The following is a 13,269-nucleotide window of genomic DNA, read 5'->3' on the forward strand; positions in this document are numbered from 1 at the left end:
AGGCAGCCGTTCTTGATGTCCGGAATTGCTTCCTGACAGTGGTCACCATCAAAGTACCCAGCATTCCAGGGTTAGGTATGTGTGATCCACTGATTGTCCCGATCTTCCCCCGATGGTCCAGAATCTGGACTCTACTTAGAACCTGGGGGTAGCTGGCAACAACTGTGGTCTTTAGTTAGCTGTAGTCCTTGTGAGGGAGAGGATCCCGCTCTTTTCAATTCAGCTTCTAAACAGTCTCAGGTTGACTCAGAAGTCCTTTAAGGGCTGGGGACCCCACTTGAGCTTTAGGGTGCTCTTTTCCCACTGGCCATGGAAGTTCCTATCCTAGGACATCCAGGACTGCAGAGGGCAGCTTTGGCTGCTTGAGGACCGCGCTGAAGGGGAGGGGAAGTCGCCGCAAATCCAAGGGCCCTGAGCCTACAGAGCACACAGGGCGGGGTCTGGTGGGAGGAGCCAGCGTGACCTTGGTCATTCTCCCGCCGAGACTGCCTAGGGGGTGGGACTCACCGTCTCTATGGTGACCGAGAAACAAGGGATAATACCACGGAGCCGCCCCGGCTGCAGTCCCGTCCGGGAGCCGGCAGGGAGCGGAGCTGTGGAGCCTCCTGGTCTCCAGCATCTGTCGATTAGTTCCTGGGTCCTGTCTATCCGAAGGCACACTCAGGAGCAGCCACGAGATAGAAGCCGGTAGGAGAACTGAACATCGACCACCCTAATTAATATCCTCCACAAGGAGGGGTGGGTGGGAGCAGCCTGTACCAACCTTGGATGGTACTGAGGACACCAGCTGAGCACCCCGGGCCTTGGCCCCAAGCGTTCCACACATACCCCTACCCCCACCTCCTTGCTAGGTTGATTGATGACTGCAGCTGTCCCAGCAGGAGCTGACAGGCGGATTCAGTTCAGAGGCGTGGTCACTCCATCCAAGGTCTACAGACCCCAGAGCAGTTGTCTGTGATTTTGTTCCACCTGAACAGCCCCCAAATCCATCTTCCCCTAGACAGAAATGAGCAATAGGCTCAGGATCCTCCCATCCTTGAGACGAGCATCACGTAGCACCCAAACTCCCCTGGGTATATTTACTGCTAGTGACCAAGTGCAGGGCTTTGGGTTCCCGGTTGGGGTTTGCACCTTGGGAGAGGCAAAGGGAGCGCAGTACCATCTGGGTTACATCCCACAGGGGTCCCCTGCAATGTGGAGTCTCGGTTTCCCAGTCTTAAAAATTGCAGCTTACGGATGAGCAGGTGTGGTCACCAGGAAGGGTCTTTCAGTGTCTACTTACTAGTATAGTAATGGAAGAAGAGGAAGCTGTGGGGGGTGGGGTGGGGGGGTTGTGACCATTGGTGACTTTTGTTCTAAGAGGCAGACAAAGATGGTGGCTGAGAATGAGGGTGTGGTCAGATGCTGCAGTGGGTGTGGTGATGGTGGTATGTCCCAATATGATGCAGGAATATGGAGATGCCAATGCTGGCTAGACTCTCGAGGGGCTTTAGGACAGTCTGTGTCCATAGCTCATAGTATACAGATAATGTAGGAGAGCGAGGGGTGTGGTCAGGAAGCTGCAGTATGGATGGTGGTGGTGGGTGTTCAGCATTTTGCATGGGAGTACAGAAATGTTATTGCATAGACTGGACACTGTGCGGGGTTCAAGGCAGGGCTGTGTCAGAAGCTGCAGGTATATGGATGAAGGGGGGTGCTCCAGGGTATGGTCAGGGGGCCTTTGTAAGGGCTGTGGGTGCAGAGTCATGTTAGTGAGTGTGGTTGGGGTCTTCAGGATGTGAAGAAAAAGGATGCAAAATGGGGACGCAAGTGAGGCACAGGGTGTGAGCTGCAGCGGAGTTTCACAGTAGGCTGAGGGTGTGGTCAGAGGGCTGCAGGAGGGAGCTGGGTGAGGGTGGCTAGGAAGGTGCACTTTAGTGCAGGGCTGAGGGTATGCTGGGGGGGGGGGATCAATGCAGGGCTCTTAGTGTCTGCGCCAAGATGGAAGTGGAAAAAAGGGTTAAATTCTGGGCTTTGGGTGTGGCTGGAGGAGGCCTCAGTGCAGGGCTGTGGGTAGGGTCAGGGGGTACATGGTTGAGGGTGTGGAGAGCCAGGGCTCAGGACGTAGACTGGTGTGGTCGCCCTCAGGATGTGATGAGAAGACCTTAGTGGAGGGCTGAAGTGTAGACAAGGGGATGTGTGCTCCCCTGAAGGGTTGAAGCACCAAGATCATGGTCCCATTAGCATGGAGGACTCTGGGGGCTATTCTAGAAGCTTCCACCTAGGTTGCTTCCAGTTTCCCACTCCTAAGCTCCACAGACTGGGAGCTCAGCTTCAATCAGTGGCAAGGGGCCAGGAAGCCACGGTTGTGCCCTAGGCTTAGGGAGTGCTGGCATGCCCCACCCGTGGGCCTCTGATCCCCAGCCCAGCCCAGCCCAGCCCAACCCAGCAGCACTGGGAGCTTCTCCCTGAAGCCGCCCTGACACCATCCTACCCTTAGCAACACTCTCCAAGCAGTACTACCCTCCCTTAGCAACTGTCTCCAGGCTTCACAAACTGTGGCCAGGCCAGACCTAAGTTCCTGCTCCCCTCATGTTTTTGTTTAACAGCAAATAGTAACAAGGCCAGGGCTGGGCCAGCTGCACCCCTGCCTAGGGCATGCACCACTGCCCTTGTTCCTGCTCCCTTGTGAGGCTTAGGCTTGGCCTCTCTAGGTCTTCATGACCCTTAGAGAGATACTGCCCTCACGAAATACCTGCCCATACACCAGCCTTGCCTGGCACTGACCCAGTTTGACAAGGAGCTTTTAGGGAGGGAGGGCTTTCCTGCCCCCACCTCACTTCCATCCAAGCACACTTTGTGCCAGGGACAGACAAAGCCATGCCTTAGCTGCTACCCGCACAGTCCTTCTGGACAGTGCCACTCTGTTCTCAGTGCTGTGTGGCCATCGTGATTTCATCTTCTGAGCCTATTGAGAACCAGGACTGGCTCTGAGTGTGACAGAACCTTTCTGCCTGTGGCTCTTCCTCAGCTCTGGGGCACAAGAAGACACAAGGTGCCTCCTCTCTCTGAGGGACTATACCAGGCGTGCGGCCAGCTCACCCCTTGTCAGTTTTGAGATGGCAGCAGGGATGGTCTGGGTCTCAGGAGGTGATGGAGGTGGATTCCCACAGGGTTGGCATGGCAGCAAGCACCGATGTAGCTGGGCTGGAGGAGAGTTTCCGAAAGTTTGCCATCCATGGCGACCCCAAGGCCAGTGGGCAAGAGATGAACGGCAAGAACTGGGCCAAGCTGTGCAAGGATTGTAAGGTGGCTGATGGAAAGGCCGTGACGGGCACAGATGTGGACATTGTCTTCTCCAAAGTCAAGTGAGTGCTGGGCAGCCCGTTTCTCGTGTTCCCAGAAAGTGGGGAGTTGGGGGTTGGGAGCTGGGGTTAGGGAGGATATCAAGAAGGGGGAATCCTTACGGTGCACGTGGTGCCTGGCAGGGCTAAGTCAGCTAGAGTCATCAACTATGAGGAGTTCAAGAAGGCCCTGGAAGAGCTGGCAACCAAGAGGTTCAAGGGGAAGAGCAAGGAAGAGGCCTTTGATGCCATCTGCCAGCTGGTAGCAGGCAAGGAACCAGCCAATCTGGGTGTCACTGTAAGTGCCCTGCTAGCCCTGCTGCTGAGAGAGATGTGGGGAATCTCAGCTGGAGTGGGGTGGGTAGGATGGGCCAGTTTCCCTCTCGGGTGACCCTGTTGGAACTCTGTCCAAACAGAAAGCTAAAACAGGAGGTGCTGTGGACCGGCTGACTGACACCAGTAAGTACACAGGTTCTCACAAGGAACGCTTCGATGAGAGTGGCAAGGGCAAGGGTATTGCTGGACGGCAGGACATCCTGGACGACAGTGGCTACGTGAGCGCCTACAAAAACGCCGGCACCTATGATGCCAAGGTGAAGAAGTGAGACCTGGGAAGGCCCCCAGTGAGGCTGCTCCACTGGAGGCTCAAGCCTGGGTCAAGGGTCACACGGAACAAGAAAGCCTGGTTCCCTCCCTGCTGGATCTGCCACCAAGAGCTTCCTGCCCAGTCCCAGAGGCCATCCCACCAGGCCTCTGACCCAGACTTCTGTGTCCCTACCTTCTTCTTGTCTCCCTGACTTCTGTCTGGGAGTCAGTGCCTATACCCTCACCTCCCCAGCCTGGTCCCAGGTATGGCTGACTCTTGCCTGCTTGCCTCATATTTAAGCTGCTGCTCTGGCCAAGTGCCTAATTCTTACCCAGACCTCAATAAAGATACCTTTTGTACCATTACGGACCGCCTGGGAGTGGTGGGGTCATGGCTCTGCACTGCAGCTCCCCCAGTCTCACCGCCCTCCTGTAATCCACCCTGCTGGGCCCAGAGAATGGATGAGATCCTCTTCCTTAGTGCCGAGTGGAGCTGCAGGGAGATGTAAAGTGAGTTACTGGCCCGGGCCCCAGAGTGACGCCATCACAGCCTGCTGTCCTACGCTAAGGGCCACAGTCTGCACTTAGCATCCTTCAGAAGGAAGGATGAAACAGCCAAGCCTTGGCAGAGGCTCAGCACCAGGCCTCAGTACGATGGCTGCCAGCAGGGGGCTATTAGGGTAAGACATTTTGGGCTCTAGCCCAGAATCTCAGAATAGTCAGGGCTAGAAGGAACCTGAGAGAATAAACAGTTGATTCCCTAATTTTATGGCTGAGGAAACTGAGGCCCAGGGAAGAAAAACTTCTACAGATAAGACCCAGACTGTAAACGTCTTGCTTTCATGCCAGCCCTGTTCTGGCACAGCAAACCCCAATACTGTTTCTCAAAAGAACAGGTCCTCATTGACAGTGATGAGCCTGGGGTCCCAGTGAGGGACTCTGGCTGATTCCCTTCCGTCTGTTCACCATTCTGATGGGTAAGGTGGAGCCATTCTGCTTCCTTCCAGATCATCAGTTCTGAGTCCCTGGTGTCTGGGCAGAGCTGTTCCCAAGCACAGGCTTCATTGCCAACTCTCCTTCCTTGCTGTTGTAACAAGGAGACTTAGGGCCTGTCCCTGAGAGGGCAGCTTCTGACCCGAGCACAAGGAGGAAATCTAATGTCTGTCCCTCCATCCCACAGATTGTCCTGGGATGTGCTTGCTGCTCAGACTGGGCTCAAGCCCAACCAACCACGTAGGGATGAGAGACACAGACAAATGGTGTGGGATGGACAGGGACAAAGGTCAGCTGGAAAGCAGAGGGCACAGGCTGGCACCTGCCTCCCAGTTGCCAGAGGTTGGCTCCTCACTGGGCTGTCCCTATTCTCTCAAGCTACCTGGGTGGGGTTTCAGCTTCTTCCTCCCCAGCAGTAAAGGAGTGGTCCCTTCATCTAGCCTGGGAAATCTGTTTGGATTGCAAGCTTTCCCACAGTGAGCCTTATGGAGTATGTAAATCCTTCCAGCTCCCACTTACTGAGAGCTCCTCACAGTAAATGGGTCCACCTGTGTCCATACCTGGCCTCACTCTCAGCTAGAGCTGTGGGGCGGGGGAGGGGGAGCAGCAGGCTGTTCAGAGGGAGGGAGAGAGAGAGAGAGAGAGAGAGAGAGAGAGAGAGAGAGAGAGAGAGAGAGAGAGAGAGAGAGAGAGGGAGGGAGGGAGGGAGGGAGGGAGGGAGGAAGGGAGGGAAAGGGAGAGGGGGAGAGGAAGAGAGGGAGAGGGATGCTTGGTCCCAAACTCTCCCTGGTATGAGTAAAATCCCTTGTTTTCCTTCAAAAGCTACATAGAGCCAGAAGCAGCTCAAGGTCCACTTAGAGCCAGAGAGACTCGCTGTAGTTGAAAACTGTGGGTACCTTCTCTAGCAAGGCCAGGCTGACAAGAACACCCCATTAGAGCCCTGTCTGCAGTGGAGGAGTCTAGGCCCTTCTCTCTGGGCAAAGACCTACCTCCCCAAGGACTGGCTGCACAGCAGACTTTGCTCCTTCTCCCCCCCGTAGTGCAGGCCTAGAGTAACAGCCGCTCTCCATGGTTTTCTTTGCTTCAGAACCTCCAAGTTGGGTCCAGTTAGCCCTGCATGGTGACAACTATGGCTTTCCCCTTGACATTATTAATACCTACTTTTTGTTTCCAGGACTACATGACTACATGACACATTAGGAGAAATCAGAATCTGAGATAATTTACCCAGGAGTTCCCAGCAGCCCAAAGAATTACTGGCCTGAGGCAGGACCAGCCCCTTTCTGTGGCAAAGGGAACTGGCAATAAAGGCAGCTTCGTCCTCAAGGCTCTTTCTCCTCTTGAGACGTGCTCTGAGCAGACGCTGGGCTGCCACCATTAGATGATCACATTAGAGGCAGGGGTGGGGGTGGGGGTGGGGGGGACAAGAACTATGGGATTTGCCCATGATGGTCTGCATAGTAGATTGGTTTGCACCCTGAGTTGTGTTTCTGAAATGTGACGACCCAGATATTCCCCTCTCTATGTGAGCCTTAAGCTCTATGGAGATTTCTTCATGGGACAAGGAGAAGATGGCTCTTGTGGGGCATGTACACAAAAAATTTTTGGCTCCTCTTGAAAAGCCAGATGAACCCAAATGTCTGTGGATTTATTTCTAATTCAGAAGCATGGGGGCTTCACAGCAGTGAGTGTAGCAGTAAGATTCCTTCCCTGCATGGCATCTGAGTAGGGACACTGTCTCAGTCCCCTGCCTCCCTTCCTGACATGGATTAACAGGTGAAGAGGTCTGAGAGCGTTTGTTTCCTGGCAACATTAGCTGCTCCAGAGAAGGCTGACATAGAAGTAGACCCACTGAGGTTTAAGACACCTGATTAGCCAGAATCAAAGTACGTACACTCCTCACATGTGAAGTGGACACTGGACCCAGGCACGCTCACAAGCTGTGGAGGTGGGCCTGTTTCTGTTGCTTCTGCTTCCAGCTTCTTTGTGCTTAGGCCAGTTCTATCTCACTGTGACCTAGTCTCCTCATAGAGGAAGCCTTTTAAATGCAAGCCCTACTCTTTTGCTCCTTAGTGGAAAGTCTGCAAGAAGCCATGCAGCTAAGTTCCTCTGCCCTCTGCAGCCCTGGAGACATGCCACTCTGTGACATAGCACAGCTGCTACTTTCCTGTTGTTCTTGTCCTTGGTCCTGTGCTTTGCCTAATAACCTGTTTATTCTCAGGTTTCGGTTGACTGTCCTCTGGAGACATTTTCTTGACATTGCACTCTCCAGGCTAGGACTGATGGATGTCCTATCATACACTCTTAGGGTACCATGTCCCACTTCTATCCCTGACCCATGATCCCTGATTCCTCAAGGGTCACCAGGCTCTGCATTCCTAGCCTAGAAGGCTCTCCTTCATCTCCCTGAAACTATCCTAATCTGCTAGCTCTTCTTCCAAGCTCTCATTAGACTAACCTCTGAGGTCCATCATGCGAGTCTTACCAGGCTGTGGGCTCCTCCAGAGTGGACACCTTTGCACCATGGCAGAGGAAACTCCAAACGTTTCAGAGTCTCTGGAATTCATCTAGCACAAAAGACATCGACAGATGTCCTTTTGTAACTTCCTGCCACAGCCTCAAATGACACTGAAAAGTATCCTCCGTTTTTCCTTTTCTGACATTTTCTTTTTTTTTTTTTTTTTTTTTTTTTGGTTTTTCGAGACAGGGTTTCTCTGAAGCTATTTTAGAGCCTGTCCTGGAATCTAGCTCTTGTAGACCAGGCTGGCCTCGAACTCAGAGATCCACCTGCCTCTGCCTCCCGAGTGCTGGGATTAAAGGCGTGCGCCACCACCGCCCGGCTCTTTTCTGACATTTTCAATCAAATGTTTCTGTGTGAAATGGTGTCTAACAATCTGTGTGGGCAGAAGGAAAGAATGACCAAATGGGAGGAAACAAATAGAAAAATAAAAGAGGGACAATATAATCATAAAAGTTTTTTTTTCTTAATCTTTGGGGTAAACACCGCTATCCAACATCGTGACAATGGCACCGAGAGCCCTCCATGGCTGGAAGGGAGCTGATGGTGAAGGTTTCAGGGCTAGCTCCACAAACTAGGCTCGGGGACAGCTTCTGAGACACTCTGTATTAGATACTGACCCGTGTCGTGTGCCATCGGTGAGGAGGAAGACGGCGTGCTTTTCCCAAAGGGCGACGATCTCCCCAAAGGATGACTCTTCTCAGGAGGCAGGAGCGATTTCCCGGGATATCCTTTTTGCTCTTTGTTCAGCTGCTGCAGCAGATACTCATTAGTGACCACCAGGGATCTGAGGCCCAGGGGAAAAGGCAGTCATGAAATCACAAAAGCAAAGTAGATGCCATTCAGGTCTGAAATGACTTCTAAAGACAAATACACAATGAAGTAACATCTTTCAACAGAATTGTCCAATGTATGAGTGGATTATCTTAAAGCAGACTACAGTTCCTTTGTTACAATTCATTTGATTGTGTTCTATTTCACATTTTATGGAGTGGTTCTTCCATTCTTTCCAAAGCACTTTCTTGATGAGCAGTAGAAGCACTAGGGCACCGGCTCCTATCAGACCCAGCAGTTTCCACTCATGAAGCATTGCTTCCTTTATTAGCTTGCCTCTGTAGCTAACTAATGGTACAAGATACTACTGCACTCTTTGACTCTGAATTACCACACAATGCTAAAAGCCAAAAGATGATGTATACAGCCAGGTGTGATGGGTCACACCTTTAATCCCAGCTCAGGAGGCAGAGGCAGGCAGAGGCAGGCAGATCTCTGTGAGTTTGAGACCACCTTGATCTATATAGTAAGCTCCAGGATATCCAGGGTTATGTAGAGAGACCCTGTCTCAAAAATATATACCCATAGTATTAATTACAGCACTATTTTGTTTTCAGGGGTTGGAGGTAGGAACTGACCTTGAGTACCTCACGCTTGCTAAGTACACATACACCTCAACTCATACTGGACTATTTTTTGCAGTCAAAAAATATTGTTCATCTAACTGGTAATTTTATAATAGAGGACTAATTTTTTTTTTTTTAAAAAAAAGGATAACCACACAATGAGTACTAGGCAGGTATAAAAAGGACTGAGAGCTAACTCAGGCCACTGTGAAATGATTTTTTTTCTTAGTTTTTCTTTTTCTTTCTTTTTTTGGTTTTTCGAGACAGCGTTTCCCTGTAGTTTCTAGAGCCTGCCCTGGAACTAGCTCTTGTAGACCAGGCTGGCCTCGAACTCAGAGATCCACCTGCCTCTGCCTCCCGAGTGCTGGGATTAAAGGCGTGCACCATCACTGCCCTGCGTGAACTGATTTTTTAAGGTAAAAATGTTGAGTCAGTGAGAGGGCTCCGGGGATAAAGATGCTTGTGATCATGCTTGACGACCTGAACTTGATCCCTGGGACCTTCATGGTAGAGGAAAAGAGGCAACCCTGTACACCGACTTCCACTCATAGTCCAGCATGTTCAATCCTTCCTCCCTATCCCAACAAATAAATAACTTACAGTGTTAAAGCAGGCCTGCAGAGGGGGCTCAGAGAGCACTGCTCATCTGCAGTCAGTTCCCAGCACCCACATGGTGGCTCCCAACATCAGTAACTCCAGCTCCAGGGGTCCTGGAACCCTCTTCTGGCTTCCATGAGTATATGGTGCACAGACATGCATGCTGACAAAGCGCACATATGCAGAGAATATGACACTTTTAAAGTTAAAGATAAGAGTGAATATAAAAAGTAACACCTTTTTATAAAAGCTGCTCTTTTTTTTTTTTTTTTGGTTTTGGTTTTGGTTTTCTGGGACAAGGTTTCTTTGTAGCTTTGGAGCCTGTCCTGGAACTAGCTCTTATAGACCAGGCTGGTCTCAAACTCGCAGAGCTCTGCCTGCCTCTGCCTCCCAAGTACTGGGATTAAAGGTGTGCGCCACCACTGCCCGGCAAAAGTAGTTCTTTTTATAAAAGTTGAGTAGATAACAGCACCAGCAGAGTCCCCTGTAGAAGGCTAGTGATGGGAAGGAAATGGCTAGATACTTCTCAATGTTATTTATGGATTTGACTTTAAGATGACATAAATGTTTAATAAAACTATACAAACAAACCAAAAAATTTCCCTAAGAACCAAAGTAAAAATGAAATAAACAAGTTGAGTGGTTTAGGAAAACATAGAGTTGTTTCAAGTTAATCTGAGATAGGTATTTCGAATGTTCATCCCTTAGAGGAGATGCTCTAACATGCAGCATGGGCCCCAGACCAGCAGCCACAGCACAGATGGGGAATATCAGAAACACAAATTCTCAAGCTCAGAGCCTACAGTGCCAATCAGAATTCTGGGCTGGAGCCTAGCAACCTGCATTTCAGCAAATCAACAAATCCTTCCTATAATTCCAATGCAGAACCATGGCTTTGACCTCTCTTTATTCTTCAAAGCTTGAAATAGTTACAAAGAGTTTTGTTGCTGCTTGCTTTTTTTTTTTTAAATAGAGTCTCAGATAGTACAGGCTAGCCTTAAACTCACTATGTAGCCAAGGCTGGCCTTGAAGTACTGACCTTCCTACTACCACAAGCGCAGGGGTTATAGCCATGTCCCACCATACCTAGGTGAAAAGTTATGGGTGGTTTGTTGTTATTGTTGCTTGTTTTAAGTTATCCAGAGAGGGCCTTGATCCGACCTCTGGTTTTAGTGCCACTCTACTGAGAATCAACGGTGAGGTGTGAGTTTGAAGGTAGAGGATTTGATTTTTGTATTTAAACATCAGTGAAAGTCCTAACTGCCAGTGCCGTCAGCCTCTCCCCCAACCCATCTAGGGAGGTGCTCTCTGTGAAGAGGCTGATGCATGGCTACTTTGGATTCTTTCCCTATTACTCCCTACTGAGTGCTCTTAGTGAGTCTTCTGTGCTCAATAGCAAACAGGCACTTTCCAGAGGAGCCAGATGACTGATCTGAGGGGTATGTAATGACCAAAACAATTGGCTGACCCTAAAGTCCTATTGTAGCCATTGAAAACTAATTGCTGAGTAGCTCCAACCCACCAGTGCTAGCAAAGGGTTGTCCCTGGTGTATAAAGGCAGTACTAAAAGCTGTCCTTTGATCTCTGAGCTAATGTGGCCTAGCACGGGAGATTTCCATACACTCATTTACACAGGTGTAGAGTCTAGTTTCCAAGAAAAGCAGAGCAGATAAAGAGAAGTGAACACACACTCTGAAGCCAGCCAGTCAGACCGCTCCTACCTCTGACTCTCATGGAGAAGAGCAACTGTCCCCTCCAGCCTTTTCAGCTGAGTCAGCTCCTGGTTCAGGCAAGCCACCTGTAGAGTCAGCTGTTGGTTCCTGCGCAGAAGATCATCTGCAAAGGACACAGCAGCCAGGAGTGAGCGGACTCCAAGGTCACCTTCACTAGAGCTTAAGTACTTGGGGACCTCTTAACCGGCCCCACCCTTCCCGGTACTTCCCTTAGAGACATTTCCTCCCTTAGAGACAGGAGTTATTTGGCAGGAATATGGCATTTGGTAACAGGCCTGAATTACAGTTCAGCCATGTACAATTACACACATTAGACCAGCCTTTGAGTCTCACCAGAGCTGCCAGGACTACCACGAGGCTCCAGTGACACGCCGGCCCTCACTGCTGAACCCAGGAAACAATACTCAGTCTCCTGCAGTCTACACTTTGGTTTGGAAACTTGTGCCCTTTCTCCCTACCAAATTTATGAAAACATCTAGAACTGTGTCAATCTGCAAGATTTTCAAGCTGTAATATCTCAGTGATAGCCAAGACAGTTACACCTGCCTTTCCAAATATTCTACCACTGCCGACAGTCATGAGGTAGGCAAAAAAAGCCCAGGAACTCTGGTCCTATAGGAGCCAGTTTCTAGAATACCGCTTTGTAAATGCTAATATGCTTACCAATCGCCTGGGATTCTGTTAAAAATAGATTCTGATTCAGCAGGCCCTGGGAGAGGCCAATACTCCCTTGCTAACAAGCAAGCTCCCAGGTGATGCTACCATGGATCATGTTTTTAGTGGCAAGGTCTGGAAGGCGGAAAACAGGACTGCTAAGTTCACTAACCCCAGAAGCCACCACACAGAACCGGCGCTGTGACCGAATGAAAGGTGGGAGGAGACTGATGACCATTTCATCTGTGTTCTGTGAACGTCAGATTGTTCTGAGTTTTAAGAGTGGAGGCTCAATGCTTCCATGTCAAGTTTCTTATAGCAATATGAGTGCCTGTATTTACTTAGAAAAATTGAGTTAGAGGTTTGAAGTAGAGGGTAGATTTTATTTATTTATTTGTTTGTTTGGTGTTTTTTTTTTTTTTTGAGACAGGAACTTGTCTGGAACTTGCTCTGTAGACCAGGTTGGCCTTGAACTCAGAGATCCACCTGCCTCTGCCTTTGAGTACTGGCAGTAAAGGGGTGCGCCACCTCAGCCTAACCACAAGCTTATTTTTTTAAGGTAGCATTTGCATCTGGGAGGCAGAGGCAGGTGGATCTCTGAGTTCACGACCAGCCTGGTCTACAGAGTGAGTTCTAGGGCAGCCAGGGCTACACAGAGAAACCCTGTCTTAAACACAAACAAACAAACAAACAAAAGTAGTATTTGCAGAGACGGAGTGAGAAGGGAGTGCAAACACATGACTGATGTGATTATCAAGAGAGGTTTAGCAATGTGTAAGAAAACCCTCAAAAATGTCTATGCCATTTGGCTTTTCCTAGGAAAATAATCTGAAATGTACACACTTGTACACATTTGTACACAAATGTAGACTTGTGTACTTTTTGTGTGGTAGCTTTTGACAGCAGCATTATTTATAATATAATATATACATATCTACATATATATATATCTACACATCTACATATATATATATACATATATAATACAGCATATGTATCAGGAGTCCTAGTCCCATCACCAGGGAAGAAATGTGGTCTCAGAGAAATGATTTTATTCTAGGCTTTCTCCTGCCTTAGGTCTTTCTTTCGAATAGTCAGAATCTCTTTAGAATTACCAACTTTCTCTCCATATTATACTTAAACAATCACTATTATAGCAAAGGCAACTTTATAGTTATTAAATATTAGAAACAACAATATGGAGTTTGATATAAAAATAAGGGCTACAGACAACATTGTGGGAGCTGCCTATGCTGTTAAGTTAGGATGTGGTAATAGGTCAATGGCTGCCTGGGGTACAGAGGGGAAATGACTACACAAGTATGTAAGGGAACTTTCTGGAGTTATAGAAATGTTTTATATTTTCATTAGAGTCAAGTTTAAGATGAATATAATGTGTTTTATTAAGTTATCCTGAAAAAAATCAGGGTATAGCCAGGTGGTGGTGGTGCACACCTTTAATCCCT

General features: G+C 49.3%; 2 protein-coding genes across 3 annotated transcripts in view; one reads left to right on the plus strand and one right to left on the minus strand.

Annotated features, from left to right (window-relative positions):
• The first annotated feature begins 582 nt into the window (after positions 1-582).
• On the plus strand, positions 583-4,274 carry Tppp3 (tubulin polymerization promoting protein family member 3). Its single transcript, XM_038313103.1, has 4 exons — positions 583-687; positions 3,153-3,347; positions 3,468-3,621; positions 3,740-4,274. Exons 2-4 carry the CDS (start codon positions 3,160-3,162, stop codon positions 3,926-3,928), a joined length of 531 nt encoding a protein of 176 aa, XP_038169031.1. The 5' UTR covers positions 583-687; positions 3,153-3,159; the 3' UTR covers positions 3,929-4,274.
• A 3,659-nt stretch (positions 4,275-7,933) lies between these two features.
• The window catches only part of Lrrc36 (leucine rich repeat containing 36), a 54,687-nt gene continuing 49,351 nt past the window's right edge, over positions 7,934-13,269 (minus strand). For both annotated transcript variants that reach the window (XM_038312867.1, XM_038312868.1), the window contains 2 exons: positions 11,138-11,252; positions 7,934-8,206 (listed from right to left, as the gene is read on the minus strand). In XM_038312867.1, the coding sequence (XP_038168795.1) occupies positions 7,981-8,206; positions 11,138-11,252 (341 nt within the window). In that variant the 3' untranslated portion in view covers positions 7,934-7,980. The remainder of the gene's footprint in view (positions 8,207-11,137; positions 11,253-13,269) is intronic.

Source organism: Arvicola amphibius, chromosome 15, assembly GCF_903992535.2.
Source record: "Arvicola amphibius chromosome 15, mArvAmp1.2, whole genome shotgun sequence".
In the NCBI taxonomy this organism is placed as follows: Eukaryota; Metazoa; Chordata; class Mammalia; order Rodentia; family Cricetidae; genus Arvicola; species Arvicola amphibius.